At 39.0% G+C, this 21675-nt stretch overlaps 1 protein-coding gene across 1 annotated transcript; it reads left to right on the forward strand.

Annotated features, from left to right (window-relative positions):
- Positions 1 to 382: 382 nt before the first annotated feature.
- LOC131139769 (AN1-type zinc finger protein 3-like) lies at positions 383 to 11073 on the forward strand. Its single transcript, XM_058089651.1, has 6 exons — positions 383 to 755; positions 2846 to 2886; positions 4328 to 4531; positions 5486 to 5551; positions 6859 to 7095; positions 8318 to 11073. Exons 1-6 carry the CDS (start codon positions 673 to 675, stop codon positions 8470 to 8472), a joined length of 786 nt encoding a protein of 261 aa, XP_057945634.1. The 5' UTR covers positions 383 to 672; the 3' UTR covers positions 8473 to 11073.
- Positions 11074 to 21675: the final 10602 nt, after the last annotated feature.

Raw genomic sequence — 21675 nt, forward strand, 5'->3', positions numbered from 1 at the left:
TTACACAATTTTGATTGCTTTTATAGAAAAAAATGTATTTTGAAAACACTATTATATTGTTTTTATTTTCACACTGAAAAATAAGTAATGTGAATGTATTCACTCCAATTTTTAAGTCAGCGCTACAACTTTTGCCCTGTTTTACACTATGGTAAAGTGAGCTGTTACAGACTTAAGCGATGGGCTTCCTCCTTAGGGGTTTTACATGGATCATACCATAGTGACTAAAATATCAAATACTCATCCTACGGCGTTTACGTGGATATCATTTTCAATACGTTATAACTGATATGTATTTTAAAATTCACGTATAAATAGGATGAATATAACCCGTATGCGATTTGGCAGCCTGATTTCCCCCAGTACCTCCCCTTCTGTTGCTTTGGTTCAGTCCTCTCTCCAGCTGATCGGCCCAGGAATCCCCGGTGGTTCCGTCCGTCATCGGCTTTGACGGCTCCGATGTTACACTCTCCCTTTAGGCTGTTTTAATCCAATGGACTTTGTGGCCGCCCGTGTCGGCAAACTGCTCCTCGTCTGGTGTATTTTGGATGATCTAAACGGGCTCTTTGCGTCTTGTCCAAACGCGGGGATTTAGAGGCGAATTAAAGGCCCTATCTTCCATCCCCGCATTCACCTGCTGCTACACCGACAGCCTCAACACGGAAGACCGTCATGGGGGACACGGGGAGCGAGGGTAGCAAACCTTCGAGTAACGTGAACGTCGTACCCCCGCGTTGTCCCTGTGGCTTCTGGGGGTAAGAGCGAAAGACTTAAAAAATGCTTTATTTTTGGCTTTTTTTAAGCAACCCTGTCGACGGCTAGCTTAGCCGCTTAGCTGTTAGCGATAGCAGCTCAAGCTGGGATGAGCTTGTTATGAGCCCCCCCTCCTCTTTCCCTCATCATTGTTTTGTAGCTTAGCTGTTAGCAAACCCCTTCACGTCCCCCTGGCGAAAGCGGATAATCTAGTTAATGTGTAAGAGAGCACTAATAGCGCGGTGTAGTAAAGTAAAGTGTTGGCACAAACTACTATGACCATCATTGTTATAAAGTCCTTCATGTATCACTTCTCCCTCCCCGGCGTCATTTATTGACTTATTTTGTTTTACTGTACTATGAAGGGCAAAAATTCTGACATTTTGTTTATGAATGCACCGCAGACGTGGTGTTTTACAAGTAGCATAGCATACCCAATCTAACCTAGCCTAATATTAATTCATTTGTTCGCATTCATTTATACAATAATAATAATATAATACCTTAATAGTATTTTTTTTTTGTTTTTGATCGTTTACTGTGACTATATAATTTCTCAACGTCACTAACTTTTTGCAATGCAGGTTTTTACATTAACCATTAAGTATTTTTTGGACTTTTATGCCTTTTATTTAAAATATTAAAACATTACTTTAAAGTAACTGTACAGTTAACGTGGGCAGCAGTCTGGGTAGTTTTTTTTTTTTTTACATCTTTTCAGTAGCTTCCTTCAAATCACTAAGCATTCAACCATTGATGCTTCATCAGTATTTTGAAATGTTCCTAAGCCTGTTGTAATTTTGCCACATTTATTGTCTCAGAAAGACTTTTAGTGTTCATTAAACACCAGCTTCATTGTAATAAGCCCAAACCACCCTCAGCTTTGCTCCTTAACATCCTTGTCAAACATAATCGTTGAGGTGACAGAACTCCTCTTGCTGTCTGTTCCACTTATTTTCATGAGACTGATTGAGTATGTTGTGCTCCAACTTCCTTTGTCTTAATAAGCATGTAGCCATTTCTTTCCTGCTTATGTTTCCAAGTCTGTGAGATTAATCTGATTTGATTACCGTCTTTTGCATGTTTTTTTTTGCACGTAGACCATCTGCAGCAGCCGTATAACCGATTGTGACCTAGGCTTAACAGACATAATCAAAAAGTTGTATGTGGATTTGGTTAAAATTAACTCATTCAATCCCAGCAGTCTTTTTTCAAAAAGACAATGTAGGAATTGATTCATAATTGAAATTCAATTTAATTGCCCTTAAGACTGATAAGACTCAAGGACAATTCACAATCCATTCCAGGACACTGGTCCAAATAGTTGTCCCCATCATACAACCTGAAGGAACTTCACAAGCAATGTATTCAGTAACATTTTAACTTTCTTAATAGTTAGGGAAGTTAACCACTGCTAATAGTGAAATGAAAAACACTAACACGTTGAATTCTCTGATGATGTGTCTGGTTAGTGAAAATCAGATGCCACTATCTTCTTGCTTGGTAAAAGCCAAAGAAAAAGCCAAACATATGTTAATTAATCATTGAACTGAAGACCTGTGCAACACCTGTAAGATTTTTTCCAGTTATCTCTGCTTACAATTTTCTCTTGTGTCCCATGATGAGTTTCATCTTCCACCAGTACTTCCTTTCTCAGTGAAGGACAGGCATCAGGTAGACCATATTTAACCTTACAATTAGGAGAGGGGGACAAAGGTTTGCTCCGAATGCCTCAAATAAATCGAATGTGACTGATAGTAGTGACCGTCATGCTCAGTGCGCAAACAGCAAAGGGGGAGGCAGTGGAGGAAATGACTTGTACCTCAGAGGAGAAGTAGAGACCTATGCTGTGACTTGAGTTGTGTTGCTGAAATCACTAGAGCTTCAGTGATCCATCCATCCCTTTTGCTTAAAGTAGACAATGTAGACGGTAACGGTGTTAAGATAACAATGGGACCTTTCCCCACTGAAAACCGAGATAAACCAGTGACTTGATGTTTGTTCTTGTGCAGCAAGAATCCCAAATGAGTAATACTCAACATGCAATGTGACTTGTGACTAATTCTTAGTTCTCTTCTGCTGTTTTCCCCAGGTCGAGCAAAACTATGAATTTGTGCTCCAAATGTTTTGCAGGTAAGTGTTCAGCTGAGTGACTGACCCTTTGTCTACCATTTGGAGTTTGTCTGTACGTGAAAAGATGTTTGTGAAAGAAAGTTTTACAGTCACCCCAAACTGTGTTTCCTGTAAAGTCAGTCATTAAATAGTTTTAAGGAAAGCAGCTCAATTTAGGGGTGCATACTTCACCCTTTTCCCACCACAATTTGTCATGCTTGTTATTGTGCCTGTCTACCGTTCAGCAGATATTGTTTTTGCTACCTCTTTGTACCAACATGGCAAGAGTTTCTAAATCAATAGTTCTGGAAAACTTCAGCCACTGAACTTCTCTTACTTTTACTTGAAGACATTTATTTTCCACACAATCACCCTTTAGCTAGAAATCCTCTGGCACTTTTAAAATAGCTCACTGTTTTGCTTATACCAGCACCTATTCAAAGTTGTGGTATTACTTACCTTACTTACAGGGGTGCTCAAGTTTCTATGATCTTCTATGTACTTTATAAAATCGTTTTATAAAAGGAAAAATTAGATTTGAAGCCATTAGGTAGGAGGTCTTGGTGGAGGATGCAATAAACACACTGAACTCCAGCAGAGACATTGTATCATATATGGATCTTTTTTGTGAATGGCTCCAAATCAGCCCTTAGGTCATTCCAGTAGCTCAAAAATGGTATTGCTGGATAGATGGTATGGCTCTACTATTAAAAAAAAAAATCCTTAGTAATCCACGAAAGCAGACCTATTACCTTTGCGTTTTAGGCAAAACAAGACAGTCACATCAGTTTTGACTTTGGAAAAACAGCAATCAACATTTTTTCCTCTTTCTGATATCCTACACGGCAAACGACTGCAGAGATGTGTGTGTAAGAACATCTCAATGCAAAGTATGGCCGTATGGGATTGCTGCTATGAGGCGTAAATTAAAACCGAGTTTTAAATTTAAAAAATCACATTAAATTAATTGAAAAAATAAGTAACCGATTAATCGGTTATTAAAATAATCTTTACTGACTTCAAACAGTTTTCAGATTTGATCGATCAATTTTGTAGTAAATGATTACGGTTGCATCTGCTCTTTGCAATATTTTGCAAGTGATGATAATCTGCGTACGTATATATATATTCAGCATATTCATGAACACAGAATGGATTGCCAGGGCTATGTTACTCAATTGACAGATGTAATTCTCGGTGCACCCTGTGAGCTCTGCTCATATTTTTACACACGCAAACCTTTAGTAGATCAGGCCCCAAGAGTGGACAACTGAATGACTAATTTTGTACCACCAGTGGCATGTTATTCATTTACTGGCCAAGTTTTCTATAACTGTATATCCAGGAAACATTGGTTCATTGGCGGTATATCCCTATTCCTATATAATATCCCTAACTACCTACCTTCTGGAGCTGATGCTTTGTGAAACTGCTTCATCCTCTGACGTTTTCTTTCCAAAAGATATCCAGAAGAAACAGCCAGATGGTGCCTCAAAAACCTCTTCAAGCTCCAGCAGTAGTAGCAACAGCAGCAGCAGCAGCAGTAGTAGCAGCCAAGCAGACGTCTTCTGCAGTGAAACAAATCCAAACATCATATCGATGTCAGACAGTTCAGAAGCTCCTATGCCGGGAGACACAGCAGTGACCTCTCTACCTGCTCAGGACGGTAAGACACGACATACTGTATACTGAATAACATATTTGTTGGTTCCAATTGTCTCCCTCTGAACTGTGTGACGTAGTTCATAAAGGAGGTACTGTATGTGGTACAACATGCACACAATTACTTCAAATATACTGCATATTTTGTCCAATGCATGTTTTTGCTGAAGACTACTAAGGGCACAGCTGTCCAGGCTAAATTTGTCCTCCTTGGCACAGATAGTGGTGATGAAAGCACAGCACAGGGTATCTATTCACTCTGAGGGCTTAAAGAGGACACCTGCAATTGCCAAGGCATCCGTCACCACTGTACAGAGGCAAGGTCAATGCCGAGGCCTGAGCAGGACGGGATGACAAAAAGGATATTTCAAACAGCAAATATTTCCACTCTACCCTACTTCCTTGTTAATTATTTTGTAGTCATTTACTCAAGCCACATGATTATTGTTTTATTATTGAAAACACTCCGTAAATGATTTCTGGTTAGTTTTGTCCAAGTTTACTTATAATGTTGAGCTACATTATAAATTGAGCTACATCCAAGAAGACATCTGGAATGGAAACAGTAGCTCAGAACATTCAGAGAGAGATTTAAAGCTAAAATTGCATTGCAGAAGTTAATTCATCAAAATGTTTCCCTTATTTTGATCTAGAAACAGCCGCATGGTGGATGAGTCGTTAGCATTTTGGCCACACAGTCAGGAAATTGGGAAGATATGGGCATCTCTTTGTGGAGTTTGCATGTTCTTCCTGTGCGTGCGTGGGTTTTCTCCCACATTCCAAACTATACTATGTACATATGTTAATGTGTAATGTGAATAAAAGTCAGCTTACAATGCATGTGGCAGAGTTTTTCAAGAACATTTTCTACTCTATTGAAGTCAGTCAGGGTTAACAGAACCAAGCAGCATGATGCACCTCTTTCCCACAAATGCATTTAACTGCCGTTGTTTTGCAGAAGTATGCAGCACAGACACAGCCTTATCCTCGCGCTCCACTCCAACAAAACGCTCCTTTGAATCAGGTAGGTCTCATCTGAAAAGTTCATTCCCACAGCATTTCACAGTACTCATTGTGTGCTTGCATTGACTACAATGGATTTGTATTGAGTGGATAATTGATCTGATCTTGACACAGATTAGGATGCATGCAACAGGCTGCACAAGACTGACTGTCAGTTGGCTGTAAACTATGAAAGCTAACACATAAAATAGTCTCAAATTGCCATATGTTTTGGTATAAGTAGCAAACTAAAACATTAAGTTTATTTTGCTTTCACCTTTTTAATAATCTTAGGCATATTGTAGTTGGTTGCACACAGCACATATATGCACATGTAAAGCCCATAAACTGTATTAGCAGGTTTAATCTGTTGATAGGAGAAAAAAAGAAACAAATAATCAAACTAATAGTTTATCCTTTGTTGCCTTCAGGTAACTTACAATTGCTTTAAATCAGCCACTGAGCTTTGCCAGGATAGATGAAAGGTGGGAAGTGGGAGAGTGGTCATGCACTCACAACAAAACACACACACACACACACACACACACATCCTCACCAGTGTCCTCACAGTCATATTGGGATTGATGGTAGGGAGCGGCAGAATCTGGCGGCTCAGCTTGGCCTAGTTCCCAGAGATTTATTGAGCGCTGATCTGCATTCGGCCGAGCTAGAGGAAAAAGTCTACAGGATGGATGAGAAAAGTCAAGTTGACCGGTTAAACTGACCACAGTTACAGTATATGCTCTTCCTGTGTGCTGCTAATAAAACTTGAGGCCAGAACGGGACATTAATGTGCTAAGAAAGGATTTTTACTGTATCACATGTATTTGCCCAAGGGCGTTTATTTACTCAACTACAGTATCAGGTATCTATACATTTCTTTGTTTCTTTCGTCATTGTCTTTTTTTCAATTCCTAATTACTTTTATGGTCGGTGTGGAAATGTATAGCAGCTTATTCTCCACGATGCGTCGTGTTGCATTCAGTGACAGTTTTTAAACTGCCTGTTTACATCTGCTTTTGAAAATAAGAACATTTTGCCCACTGCCACTCCAGTACAAAACATCACATGTTTACATTTGCACAATTCAACTTGTCTGAAGAGGAGTAGGAGGAAGCTCAGCTTATTTAATTCAATTTATTAACGATTGTTCCTTTTAGGCTTTAGGTTGATGAGTTAATCAGGCAATGCTCCCTTGACATAATTCATAATTTCATGTCTAACCAAATTAACATGCCAGTGTTGAAACATTGTTTTCCACTATGGATGACATTCAATTCAATTTGCCAGTATTTTATTGTAATGTGCGTGTGATGTGTGTGTCCGCAGCCTCAGAGTCAGAAAGTGACAGTTCCCCTGAGAAGCGAGCAAGAGTGGGTGAAGTGCCGGGGGCTGAGGAGTCGTCGTCATTGTCGTCATCGTCATCAACTTGTTCTGCGTCCTCATCATCATCATCCTTGGCATCGTTGTCTCGTAGTAGCTCCAAACAACGGAACCGCAAACGTTGCCATCGCTGCCAAACCAAACTGGAGCTGGTGCAACAAGAGCTGGGATCCTGTCGCTGTGGTACGCTGACACAACTGCATGAACACACATACTGAATACAAAACATGTAGCATTGCCTTAGCTCACAAGCACACCGGGGGAGGCTCACTCAAATGCGTATGCCTTAGCAGTGAGCATGTCAACCAGACAAGTAAGGGTTGAAAACACCAAGTGGGAAGTTATAGCGTTTTTCCCTCATGGAGTATCATAAATAATTGAATTATGCCTTGTGGGATACATTGTGGTCATCTAAATCAGTGCATTTTTCTTTTTTGCATTTGCAGCGGTGCACTAAGATATGTTAACCTTGTCTCTGACAAGATGAGGTTTTGACTTCACATTGTAAAATAAGGTGTGGCGTTAAAACACTGTCCATGTTCGATCTTACGCTTATGTACTACACACATGTAGTTAATACATTTTGCTGCTCTTCAGTTTTGAGGGAAATATTTAACAATCATTCCCATTAGAGTCTGAGTCGCTCTAAATTATATTGTACAACTCTCCCCTCCACTCCCTTGATGTGGCTGTGCGTCCTATTTGCATATCAAACAGCTGTCAAACTGGGATTTTTAATCACAGCTCATTGAATCCCAGCAGTAGTTATATGTATTAATGAATGACTATAAGATGATGACAGCCAATGAGATTTCTTGTAGAAAGCATGCTACTTGCAGTGATGGCAGGGGGGCATTTGTTGAAGGTGCTCCAGCCAGTATGATTCCATAACATTAGGAATTCTTCACTGTCTCAATGAAGAGAGTTTTTTCTCGTTTTGAAGTCATATTGGGACATGTTTGTATATTAGTGAGGTACGCCTTTTTAAATGTTGCTGTGTGATGAATTTAGCGCTGTTAGTAAAGTGAGTCAGGCTGTTTGTGTTATAATAGTCAGAACTATTGTTTCCTCACTAACTCCCGAGTGGCACAGTATTTACTACAGTTAGTCGTAGTTCTGAAGTAAAGGAGATATCACAAGATTAGAATTCAGCCATAAATTAACTGCATTGCTGTAAGAGCTGCACGATTCAAAGTTTAAGGAATTACCCAGAATTTATGGTATGCTCAAATTTAATTTCTATAGTATTGTCCCTTGTAAAGATGTGAGGGATGTACATACTTTTATAATGGTTACTCTGATGGACACAATACTTTTTGGATAGTAAATTAAGTAAACGTTGTAAACATTTTCCTCTTATGCACAACCCCAACCCCCCCCCCATCCCTTACCCCGCCATGTCCAGGTTATGTCTTTTGTATGCTTCATCGACTCCCGGAGCAACACGACTGTCTGTTTGATCACCTGGGCCGTGGCCGCCAGGAGGCCGTCCTCAAAATGGTCAAGCTGGACCGCAAGGTGGGCCGCTCCTGCCAGCGCATTGGAGAAGAATGCTCCTGAGTACCCCCTGCCTCTCATCTAAACCTCCACTCATAAACCCTCGCAGGGATTTTTTTTTCTTTCTTTTGTACAGGTTTTCATTCAAAAGGATGCCTGCTTGCTCTTTTTAAATCCTATTTGTCCCAGACGCATTGTGCTACTGTTGGCTTGATTGTATCCCTGCTGCTGACATGCTTTTGGAAAACCCCAATCCACAAACAAGAGCTCCGGAGAGAGCAAGAAGGACACTGTGACTTCCTTCCCACCCCCCCAAGACTTTACATGTGAGTGGACTAACAGATGAGCAGATGGATTGGGAGGGCACACAAGCTTTATACAAATGTTCCTCCAGGAAGCCAGTTTCAGATGATACCTCAAGTAAAAAAAAAAAAAAAAAAGACAATATGATGAAGAGGAGGAGGGTGGTGTCACCGTTTTAAGCCTCGTTACCTCAAGAAATAACCATCCACAGCCGGAAGCGAGACAAGCAAACTCAGTGTCTTATCCTCTAATAATATTCACCAACTAGTTCATCATCCACCTCAGGATAAGGAAGCCCTATCTGGCCCTCTGTTTTTCCATCCAGGAATTTTCCCGCTGAGGATAAAGAAAAAAATTGAGAGAGTCAACCTTGGGGATTTTGACTGACAAACACTCAACATCAACGTCGTTGTTTCATACAAAAGATCTATCACCAATTTTTGTGAGTTTTTTTTTTGTTTGTGCAAAAAGACTAAATATAAGACGATACATGTTTTTCCTTAAGGTTATCGTCTCTGTCCAATGAAAAGCATTACAGTAGATCCTCGCTGTTTGTCGGAGTTGCCTTCTGACACCACCTGCGAATTGCAAATAATTACAAATTATAAAAAATGTCTATAATTGGCACTTTGATAGAGACTTGCTGCATTAAAATTATAAGCTAAAATTCAACTCTGAACCCCCAATGTCACAACATACACAAGCACGAGTCTTATTGATGTCTTAATTCCAAGTGTAAAGTTGACTATATAGTATCATTTGCACAAATTATTACCGGCATAGGATGAATGGGATGTGTTTTCTGTGAACAAAACACCTATTTTCGGACAGAAAGAGCACGTTTGGGTGGGTGAGAAAATATTTTCGCTAGATTGCGGGAATGTGAATGAACATGCGTTGAACCACTGTATACATTTTTTTGTTTTCTGTTTGAATTCAAAACAAAAACATGAGGAAATGTATATTTTTCATTGGATAGTGACGAGAAATCTTCATTTTTGCATTTTCCCCGTCACCCTTTTTCATCATAGGTAGATTATATATATATTTTTGTTTCATGACAGTTTGCATTGTACTCATCACATAACATATTGATACTTTTGTAAATACACATTGCCGCTACATGGACTAAAGTTGAGATTTTTCCATTCAGCGGCTGGTGGTGGGTTGAGGGTTGTTTGGATTTTCTTTTTTTTTTTTAAGCTAAGCCTAGGTCATAACCGTTCGTACAGGCTCCTACGGTGTGCAAATAAAACACAAGAAATGCACAGAGAGTGCACATGTGACGTGCTGATTTTTGAGTCGTAGACTGGCCACAGAGGTTCTTTGTCTTGTCAAATCAACTCTACGGGTGCTACTCCATGTGCGTCGCGATCTTACTCCATCATGGGCACCACAGCTACCGTATTTTCTGGACTATAAGTCGCTCTGGAGTATAAGTTGCACAAGGCCAAAAATGCATAATTCGGTGGAAAAAACATACATAAGTCACACTGGAGTATAAGTCACATTTTTTGCGGGTAATTTATTTTACAAACTACTTGACCAAAACAGACATTAAGTCTTCTTGGAAGGCAAGTTCTAACAAAAAAAAATAGAGAACAGGCTGAATAGGTGTAAGATATGCTAACACAATGGTTATTCAGCTCCACAAAAAATAAACATGAACAGAATATGTGTCCAGTATTTATGTAATATAAACACTTTTTTTCATTTAGAAGTTGCTCTGGAGTATAAGTCGCAGGAACAGCCAACCTATGAAAAAAAGTGAGACTTATAGTACGGAAAATATGGTAAGTTCTCAAAAAAAAAGATTTGGGAATGCCAAAAATCGCACGGCCAAAAAAATGTACGTTGGGTTGTGACCTCGGTTTTTGTAATCCATCTTTTTAAAGGTAAATCTTGGGTTTCCTTTCCTCCTCCAGGTACTTAACCGATCCTTGACATTTGCCAATGTTTGCTAATCATGACGACACACACGTTCTGTTCTAATTGATTGCTAATTTTCAGTTAGTCACCCTCTTTGGTCCCTCTCCTCTCTAAGATGAAGTGAGCAGTGACTAAATAAATCCTCCTGAGTGGAAAGTAAAAAAAAGAGGAACAATTTCCAAATGTTAATTGTAGAGAATCGAACAAGAGTTTAATTGTAAAGAAATCATTTATTTAACCTTTTTTCTTTTTTGCCTTTTCAGATTGACTTACACTTAAGTGTAGAGCTGTGTAATTCTGTTGTAATACGTTATACAGTACTTATTATCGAGGGATAAAGAACACATACAAATTGTTATTTTTTTGGATGTTACCATGGTTTTCTTTCATCCTGATTTTCTTTTACTGAGAATAAAACAAGATTAGACAGTTTCTCTTGGAGTCATTTTTAATGCCTGATCCATTGCTGCCTCTTAGACTTTTTGTACATATACAAAACATAGAAAAGCGTATTACTGACGTTTCTCTTAATTAGCTATGGGTGGGAAAACATTTTTTTGAATTGAACAATTGGAGAATTCGTATTGAGATACATAGTTTTGTATCATTTTGCAGTGCAATGTTAGAGATAATTTTATACTTTATACTAATAACATCACTTTTTAAAAGGCACTTCTCTGCATGTGTGTGTGGCTGTGTGCTGTCTGTTGCATCCTGGCCAATTCATTACGGTGATGTCAGCATGTGTTTACTGCTCGCAGAGGGAGCAGCTATAAAGGCGCTAACATCTACTTAACCAATATGTTTCTATGTGCCTGTGCCTGTGTTTGCTAATGGAGAATTTAAACTAAAGAGTCTTCTGACAGCAGCAATGAGTCTTGGGTGGGTTGGGCCACATTAACTCATGTGGCGGTGGGAGAGAAAAAAAAAAAAAAGGAACGGGGGAAAACATGGACCTGATCAAAAGACGACTTGGAGGACTCCCAGTACCAGTGTAAATCACAAATCCTGCTCCTTTTTTACACAAACTGGGGTGCAACTGCAGGAAGTTGGCAAGTTGGATGTTTGCTCTCTGTCATGACAGTTTAAATCTAAAGTTGTTTTTTTTTAGACTTTATTCCTTTTATGCGTCTTCACTCTGACCTTGCAGTAGACCCGTGCTATTCAACTGGTAGCCCTCACTTCAGATTGGAACTTGAGCGGCTAACATTTCTTCACCTGGTTCTAAAACCAGCAGAGTGGTTCTTTTATATGGAGGACCTCTGATGACTGTACATACTGTAGATCGGTTTAAAAACAGCTCCTGTCATATAAAGGATCTTTGACAAGTGTTTTTTGTGTCAGATACTTGAAAACAGCAGTGTGCTTCTGTCATACTGTAGTGGATTTTTTTACCAACATTTTTGATTGGTCTTGTCATGTAGTGGATCTTTGAGAATTTTTATTTTTTTTGCGGAAGGTCTAAATGAATTTTATTGCGATTTCTCTATGTGTTTCATAAAAGAAAAAAAGAAAAGCACAATGCTGTACATAAGCAAGGATCTTATTAAGATAACCACTGTTGCTGTGGAAGGAGGACGACGACCAACACACTTCAAGCCTTCACAAGCCTTCAGGGCTGCACAATACATTTTGCATCTCACACTGAACAAAAGTCTCAGAAAAGCAGCTTCCAGCAACATCGCATTGAAAGTACAAAATGAAAACAGAAGTGAATACAGACTCTGGTAATTATAGCCATTGGTATTATATATAACAGTATAATAATCTCATCATACAAAGAACACACTGCAAATTAACACTGAAAAACATGTACCAATACAAGTTTAAAAGTAAAATAACTTTTTTAATGTTTTCCCATCATGCAACGCATTAATTGGTGCCTGACACGGTGCTGCAATGACATCAGCCTCTCTCAGGCCTCTGGGCTCCTGTGGCTCTCCCCGGTGAACAAAGACAGTATCCATTTTCTATGCTTAGTTCAGATTAAATGCATATTGGGAAACCTTTTGAATATTTTTTTTCCTTTTAAAGTCATATTGGTACGTGTTTGTATATAGCTGGTATACCTTTTGAGTGTTAGGTGTCTGTGTGATGAGTTTAGTGTCCTTTGTAAGATGAGACACCATGAGTCACACTGTTATGTTGACTAATGACCGCCTGCAAATTCCAATGACAAGCTTGTTGTGAACTTTTTTTTTTTTAGCTCATGATTGGCATGGATGGTATATACTTAAGTTCACATTCAATTTTGGGATTTCCTTGCTCTCTTATGTTCTGACATCATACTACTATATGTTTGTGTATGAGTCTGGTGGCCCTTAGGCTTCTTTGCTATTGGTGTTTCCACTCTGTTGTGTTGTTGTGTTGTCTTGATCACATCTTGATGCTGTGGATGAAACACATCACCGCTTATTGGATGGCAACAAGGCGTGTGACACATGGCTGGAGGCGCTTTGGCTCACTGGAGGCAACATGTGGACAAGATGTTGGAGTCTATGGTACATCATCCTCAGCTGTTAAACATGTAGATCCTTGTCAAGGTCACATTGTGAGCCTGGAGACCCAAAACATGGGCAAAATTCTCCCATAGACACACTCCAAAAATGTGTAGAAAATCTTTCTAGAAGACTGATTGTAAGATGCTTCGGCTGCCATATTTTTTTTTTTTGCAAACAACATAAAAGGCTTACATTGTAAGTCAGTTTGTAACAGTCATATACTAGGCTATTTTCCAGTAAGAGCGGGTGTTATGTTGTGTTGCCTGTGTAATCATCACTTTTTCAGCACATATGTGTGTATGTGTGTGTGATAGCTGACGCATTACAACCACTTAGCCTCAGATTGTGTTCCCTGCACTTTGATTCGGGAAACATGAGACCACATAGATAATAACGTACCGTAATGTCTCCTGATGCTTGTAAAAGGTAATATCCCAAGTTGTTACTAGCCACAACTTTCGACCACTCAGGAATCAAAGCAATAAAACCCTTTTTGGTTTTGAATTAATTATTTATTTTGAATGCAAATTATGGTGTTTCATAATAGTTCCAGTAAACTATGAGCGTGCATGAAATATGGAATCAGCACATTCCAGATGCTCATACATCGTCTTCATAATCATGGAACCTTCTTAGCATGCATACTCTTTCTCAATCCCGCACATATCAGTATGAATAATTCTTAAATATCCATATCCCCCATCACACAGCTACGATACATTCATTACCATTCTACCCACCACAAACCACTTTATATCAGGCCCACTGGTGACAATTGGTCATGTTGAAGAGAAAATTAGCACTTTGGAAGATCAAATCCCAGCATAGCAGCCATTACTGTCAACTGAGCACGTTTGTTTCATCTGACCTTTAAGACGGAAGAAAAAGAAGATAACAGGTCTTGCTTCAGCTTCTGGATGATTTACTTGAAGGGATCAAGATAAAGCAGTGAACAGGCCGCAATGAAGATCTGTGGATGGATTCAGTATGGGGTTTGTGTTACACGCATTGCAGGGTGATACACAATAATGTTCTAACAAACACAATGCTCACTTTTGATTCATATTGACTGATATCCCTTCACCAACATCTTTATTATTGAAGTTATTGTAGTTAAAGTGACTTACATGTACTGTATCATACTTGCTAAACCTACTTTTTATGTAGCTGTTGTTTGTCACGTCTCTGCTGTATATCCATTCACATAAAGTACAAAAAAATGTTAATGCAAATAACATTCACACATAATTTCAACATCTGTTTATTGACACACACATGATGCAAATATTTGTCACATTATTCACATACACTCAAATTTTGAACATGTTTGTCCATTCACACACTAACATAATTTCAACATCTGTCTGTCCATTCACATACACACTTAATCAATACATCTGAGAGTCCATCTTTGTCTCTCCATTCACATAGGGACATAAATATCTGTCTATTCACATACAGTATACACACAGTGTAAATATTTTAATATTTTAAATATAAGTATAACATTTTTCTGTCATTTCACAATTTAAACATCAGTCAGTCTATTCACATATACACCTAATTCAAACATCTATCAGTACATTTACCTGTACAGTGGAACTTCGTTTTTTTCAGTCAAATATTTATGTTGCAATATTGCCTCGGTTTGAGTCTTTTTCAGTTAAAGTCAGACCTTCTGCAAGAAATGTATGATGCTAACCAAGGTTCCACTGTACACAAAAAACCCCAAAAACAACATCTGTTCATTCACACATACAAACACAAACATACACAGAATATAAACAGATCTAATGTAAACAATGTAAATGTAAATGTCATCAGTCAATCCACTCACATAGGCACTATTTTACTTCTATCTCTGTTCATATCTGTCCATTCACATACATACATACATACATACGTACGTACGTACGTACGTACGCACGCACGCACGCACGCACGCACGCACGCACGCACGCACGCACGCACGCACGCACGCACGCACGCACGCACGCACGCACACACACACACATACACACATACATACATACGTAAATTAAAATTTAAACATCTTGCTGTCCATTCACATATACATGCTGTAAATATTTGTCTGTCCATATACACACAAAATGTAAACATCTCTTTATATACAGAATTAATGTAAACGTTCCTGCACGTTCACAGAAAGCCCTAATGTAAATCGTGAGGAAATAATTATTCTGTGTAATGAGCACAAAGACACATTAATTTATATGAAACATCTTCTGACGATGTTATAATCAGATGCCGCAAGGACCACTAATCAAATAAGTGCAATAATTGTATATTGCTCTGTAGTGAAATCTACGACCTCACCAAGTCCTTAGATATTGAGCCACTGTGATCACATTCAGGCATCAAATAATAGCCTTTGCATTATTGTTTGGGAACTTCCACTGCAATAAAGCCCATTTAATTGATCAGCATAACGACTGGAAGGATCAGATTGACGGAAAAGCTGTGCTGCTCATCTGTCAGGAAGTACTGACAACACAATCTCAGCTGCCCCGCCCACCTCACGCCAGGATTCTATTACCCGGGCAATGATAAAATCTCCTCCATGACACCCGGCACCATCACCTCTGCACAAGATGCGAACCATAAATTCAATGTAGAGCTACCGCATAGTGTTTAATTGCTAATTCTTGATATATTACAGACAGCCATGGTTAATGATTTGTGCATGCTTCTAGAATTTCTGTGGACATAATTGAGACGTCTATCCGGACTGAGGTTAGGTTTCAAACAATCCAATATATATATATATATATGTTAGGGTTGGATGATATTTTGTATGAACCGGTATAGATTCTAACCATGATAAGATGAGTTGAGACAAGTGTATTTCATGATATGGGTGAAGATATGTAGCTTTTTATACAAGACTGTTATTATCACATACTACAGTATTAATTGGCCCTGTACCCTAGAAACCGCCCACGAATGATACGGGAAAAGGCCGAAATGATACTGTGTCAAAGCCCAGGGCAGTGATGCTGATAAAATATAGAGTTTAACCATGTCCAGTATCAGCCCCCGTAGTCTGTGCTCTGTCAACATGTCAGCGGTTGACACTCCCGGTGAAAGACAAATAGGGAAAATAGCAAACAGAATATTAGAAATGGAACGTTTTATCACCATTAATGAGGAGGACACTCTTGAAATGATGGAAAAAACTAAAAATGCAAATACAAGTCGGAAAAACCAAGGGCGACCTCAAGCTTTTTTCTGAATGGCTCAACTGCAAGAACGAACGAAGACTGGTAGAAAGTGTTCCCCCGCCTGAGTTAGACATATACGTGTCAATGTTTATTTTATCAATCAGAAAAGAAAATGGGGACGAATACGATTCTGATTCTCTCAAATCAAAATTCAACTCTCTGGCACGTTAATGGAACTTTAATTGTCAGACATTGATAAGATAAGACTGTTGATAAAATATTATTGTTGAAATATTTTTTGCAAATACTGTGTTTACACTGTTTAGATATAATACATGTAATAAACTGAACATTTTCTGGAAACAAAATGGTCTTTTGATTAAATAGTACGTGGTAATAAGGTCATGATTAAATAGTATGTGATAATAAGATCATAACCTATAAGTACCAGCCACTGTTCGACTGGTGATCCAGTGTGTATTGGATTTCTTGTTTGGGGAAATAGAAGGACATATGAATCAGATTCTCTAACAAAATACACTACATCTCTCTGTGAAGCCAAATTGACAATAGCAAACCATAGCGATATCTCAATTGAACACTGAGTGTGGTGAAAAACTCGACAACACTTCGACAAGGAAGGAATTTCGAAGAACTGCATCTCTGCATTATTTTGGAGAAATAGTCTATTAAAGAGCACAACAAGTTATTCAAAGCTACTCGCTCTCCCGCTGGATTCATCTCGTCTTCACTAAAGTCTTAATTGGCCTCAGAGATGTTGGTGCTGAGATTGCTATTGGAAATGAAGACGCCGAGTCAATTGTCATCACTGTCTCATGGCCGTTTCCATGGACGCTTTCATCAGACCCTGTGTAATGTAACACTCAATTAGCACGTGCTAGCTGCAATCCCCTGGGTTCTTTTAGATGGGATGCATCCTTCCCCTGTCTAACCAGGTATTCTCTTTATTTGGTATGCTCGATCGAATTTCTGTACAAATAACACTTTTTCATCCTGTGTTATTAGAAGAGATTGATTTTTTTTTCCTCGCCGCACAAGTAAAACCATGGCCTTCGTGTCTACACTAATAAACTAAGCAGAGAAAAGCCACAAAGCAAATAAAAATACTCAAAGGGGACCTACTTTGCTTGTTTAGGGGGGTTATACTCTTATTTAAGTTTTGTGTGAAAGATATGTTTGAACTTTATCATCATATTTGGGGTACAAAGTAAGATTTTTTTTATTTATAAATGGAATATTTTCATAGTTACACCATAGAAAACCATTTAGAAAACCTTTCTAAATGTGTTTTTTAGATGTCAACATAATAGTCATTAATCATTAATAGTCAATAATCATTCATTTTCTACCGCTTATCCTCACAGGGGTGGCGGGGGTGCTGGAGCCTATCCCAGCTGTCTTCCGGCGAGAAGCGGGGTACACCCTAGACTGCTCGCCAGCCAATCACAGGGCACATATAGACAAACAACCATTCACACTCACATTCATACTTATGGACAATTTGGAGTCACCAATTAACCTAGCATGTTTTTGGAATGTGGGAGGAAACCGGAGTACCCGGAGAAAACCCACGCATGAACGGGGAAAACATGCAAACTCCACACAGAGATCGCAGACGGTGGGATCGAACTCGGGTCTCTTAGCTGTGAGGCCTGCGCGCTAACCACTCAGTCGCTGTTCAGTGACATCCAAGTGAAATTCACATTTGTCATCATAGTTACTAGAGCCCTCTAGACATGAGATAACACCCCTATAGTCACCTTTACACTTGTATTATACAGTATAGTAGACATAATAACACTAAATTAGTAATTTAAGACATAAATAAGACTCAAGCTCACGTGTGTCACTGTAAATGTGGACCTGGAAGAGAGGTGGACAGGAAGTGATGTTGGGAGTTTAGAGTGCAGTTTCAGCAACAGTATCCTGTGGTTTTATTAGGGCTTTTCAATTAGTGATGATAGTGAGATAATTCCAATCTACATTAAAAGCATGTTGTTCCGGCAATGAAGTCTAATTTTTTAGATGTTCTTACCGAACATTACAGTAACATTACTGACACCTAGTGACCAGTTTAGAATACGACATTTCATCAACATTTTTGAATTTGTCTTTTTAAAGCCTTGTATTTGTATTTTAGTTAATTTTTGCTATTTTTATGCTTGGAAATGCTTAATTCAGGCAAAACATTTGTAACATTTGCATTTATATTTAATATTAAAAATTTATGAATTAATGTACCGTATTTTCTGGACTATAAGTCGCTCCGGACTATAAGTCCTACAAGGCCAAAAATGCATATTTAGGTAGAAAAAAAACATACATAAGTCACATTTTTTGTGGGTAATTTATTTTCCAAACTACTTGACCAAAGCATACATTACGTCCTCTTCGAAGTTCTAACATGAATAAAAGAATAGAGAACAGGCTGAATAGGCGTAAGATATGCTAACGCAATGGTTATTCAGCTACACTAAAAATAAACATAACAATAACAATAAAAATATGTGTTTTCATATATTTTCTATAAGTCGCTCTGGAGTATAAGTCGCAGGAACAGCCAACCTATGAATAAAAGTGTGACTTATAGTCCGGAAAATACGATATTTTGGTAAAATCTTAATAGAGTACTATATAAATACTGTATGATAACACAGTAGAAATGCATATGTTTTCATAGGATATAGGATATGCAAAAGGAAATGTGGATTTAAATAACACCGCAACAGGAGCATCTTTCCCATGGATACTTCAGGATGGTCATGGCAAGACAGAGGATGGAACCAGAGACAACCAGCCATGCCACCCTGGATGGAAAATATGACAATACCTCTCATGAAGATACACAAGAGGCATTTCCAACCTACTTTGGACCAGTATCTTAGTTTCTTATGTGTGTGTTAGGAAGGCTACCATTGACACAACTACCATCAGTAGAGCAAAGTGTGTCTCCGCTACAAACAGCACACATGCATGGGCATGTGCATGAACACACACACACACACATCGGGAGTCATGTGGGCTGTACTTCTAAGAGGAACGCAGAGACCTCGAGACAGTCTTTGTGGCAAATCATAAATAATTAATGACTGAGATTCACACATAGCTTTTGATGTAGGAGCCTCATAAATGGGGGGTATGATAGATTCTTGGGCCATAACTGAGTTGCGAAAGCCCGTTTTTTTTTTTTTTTTTTGCTATCTACGGGGTCAGAAGACGAGGACTGACATTTCTTCTCCGCTGATGATTTCCTGTGGGCATATCCCAGCTGTGTGGACACTTCCCCCCCCCTCCGATGGCTTTATCGCGCCTGCTTAGACAGGGAAAAAAAGGGGGCATCAGAGGCGGCAAGTGTGAGGTTAAAGGGATAGTTTGGATTTTTTTGACATGACGCCCTCATAAGCGGTCAAGTCCGTCGACAGCGAGACTTGACTGAGCCGAGTTCTGGTCAGATTTGGTGCTGCGGAAAGTAGTTCCAGCTAGTTGCTGAGGACAGTTATGTAAATATTTGCCTACGAGAATGAAATGCCATTGGCTGTAATGTGGGAACCAAAGGCGGCTACGTTGAAGCAGCTTTAAGGTAAAGCAGATTACGTTCCAACACGCCGAAAGCCGAGGATGAGATGTTTTGAAGAGTTCTGCTGTTCCAGTGCTAATTTGTGGCGGCCATTAGCACCTTGTTATTGTCACCATTGTATTCCGGTTCATGAAGATATCCCTTCAATTTCTTGACTGTGAGGCCAACATGCCTACACTAGGTCACCGTGCAACCTGCATAAAATCACATTAATAAAAAATATTCTTGGTTGGAAATCCCCAAAAATGTCAATAACTAATGAACAACTGAACTTGAACTCACCAATGAAGTCGAAACTATAATCAGAATCAGAAATGGTTTTATTAATTTAATTTAATTTAATTTAATTTAATTTAATTTAATTTAATTTAATTTAATTTAATTTAATTTAATTTAATTTAATTTTTATAAAAGCGGTAAAGAGAAAACCAGCGGTCCAGACAGACAGGCCTCAAATACATCACTTTGAATTCCACTGATGTGATGTGAACCGACGCTCAAAAGTATCACATGACTCACTTGTTGCACTTAAGCAAAGTGAGGAGATGACGTTTGACAGCGTCCTTGCTGACAGTGCGGCAACAGGGTTGGAGTGTTAAACGATGTCATTTGATTCAAACATTTTTAAGAAAAGTGAAGCAGCCGAAATGAGTACCCTGCCAAAAAGCATTTGGCTACAGTCGTGCACATAATAAAGGCTCATCCTTATAAACAATTTAGCACTAGAACACCAACAATCGCATATTTTCTCAGCAGAGTGCAGAGCAATCCAAGCTGGCACGTTATCGCCTTTTAATAAACACTCAAAAAGCAAAAAGATTTGTCCTGTGCACAAAAATAAGTCAACCACAAAAGGAAGATAACTGCACCAAAAATTATAGGACCGATTTAAAATTGTTTGTGACTTTATGGAGGGACACATTTTTTATCCAAAAACACACATTACACCATGACAGTAATGACTAAAGTCCAAGTCATTAAGACAACAAAAATGTATTTCTCTCTTCTTTTTGATGCTTTCTATCTATTCCTCCTGCTTCACGCTCCTCCTTTTCCCTCTCTTGCTTATCGGGATGTCAGCGGCTGTGGAGGTAATGAGGATCAGTGTTGTTTTAAACATGAAATGGTGATGGAAAGAAGGAAAGGGATGGAGATCAATAAGAGCCATTACCTCTTCTCTCTAATGATGCAGCCACCCCCCGCCCCCTCCCTTCCTTCTCTTCCTCACCCCGTTGTCTAAGCCCATTTCTACCCACTATCCGATATCGGAAGGGAGTGGGTTATGAATTATCGAATCCCAAGGGCGATGTGCCTCGCCGCCAATTACCCGGTGAAAAATGACCCTTTCTTGGACATGTGTGTATGTATAACTTAAAATGTGTGTGTGTGTTTGGCGGGTGGAGAGGTGGACCAGCTGGTGTACTCATCGACAGCAAGAACATGTTTTTCTTACACACGGATACACATTTGTATACTTATATAGGGTAATAAATATTCCCTGTTAGATCAATACACATATTTCACATATTAATAACTTGATGAAAACAATTCATAATTGACTGTACTTTTGACTTCTGTAGCTTTGTCAAACAGCCCAACACCGACGTAATGACAGGTCCTGTATTGATATTTTAGCTGCACGGCGGACGAGTGGTTAGCATGCAGGCCTCACAGCCAGGAGACCGGAGTTCAATCCCACCATCCCGTTTGCATGATCTCCCCGTGCTTGAGTGGGTTTTCACCGTTTCCTCCC

The sequence above is a fragment of the Doryrhamphus excisus genome, chromosome 12 (genome assembly GCF_030265055.1).
Source record: "Doryrhamphus excisus isolate RoL2022-K1 chromosome 12, RoL_Dexc_1.0, whole genome shotgun sequence".
Classification (NCBI taxonomy): Eukaryota; Metazoa; Chordata; class Actinopteri; order Syngnathiformes; family Syngnathidae; genus Doryrhamphus; species Doryrhamphus excisus.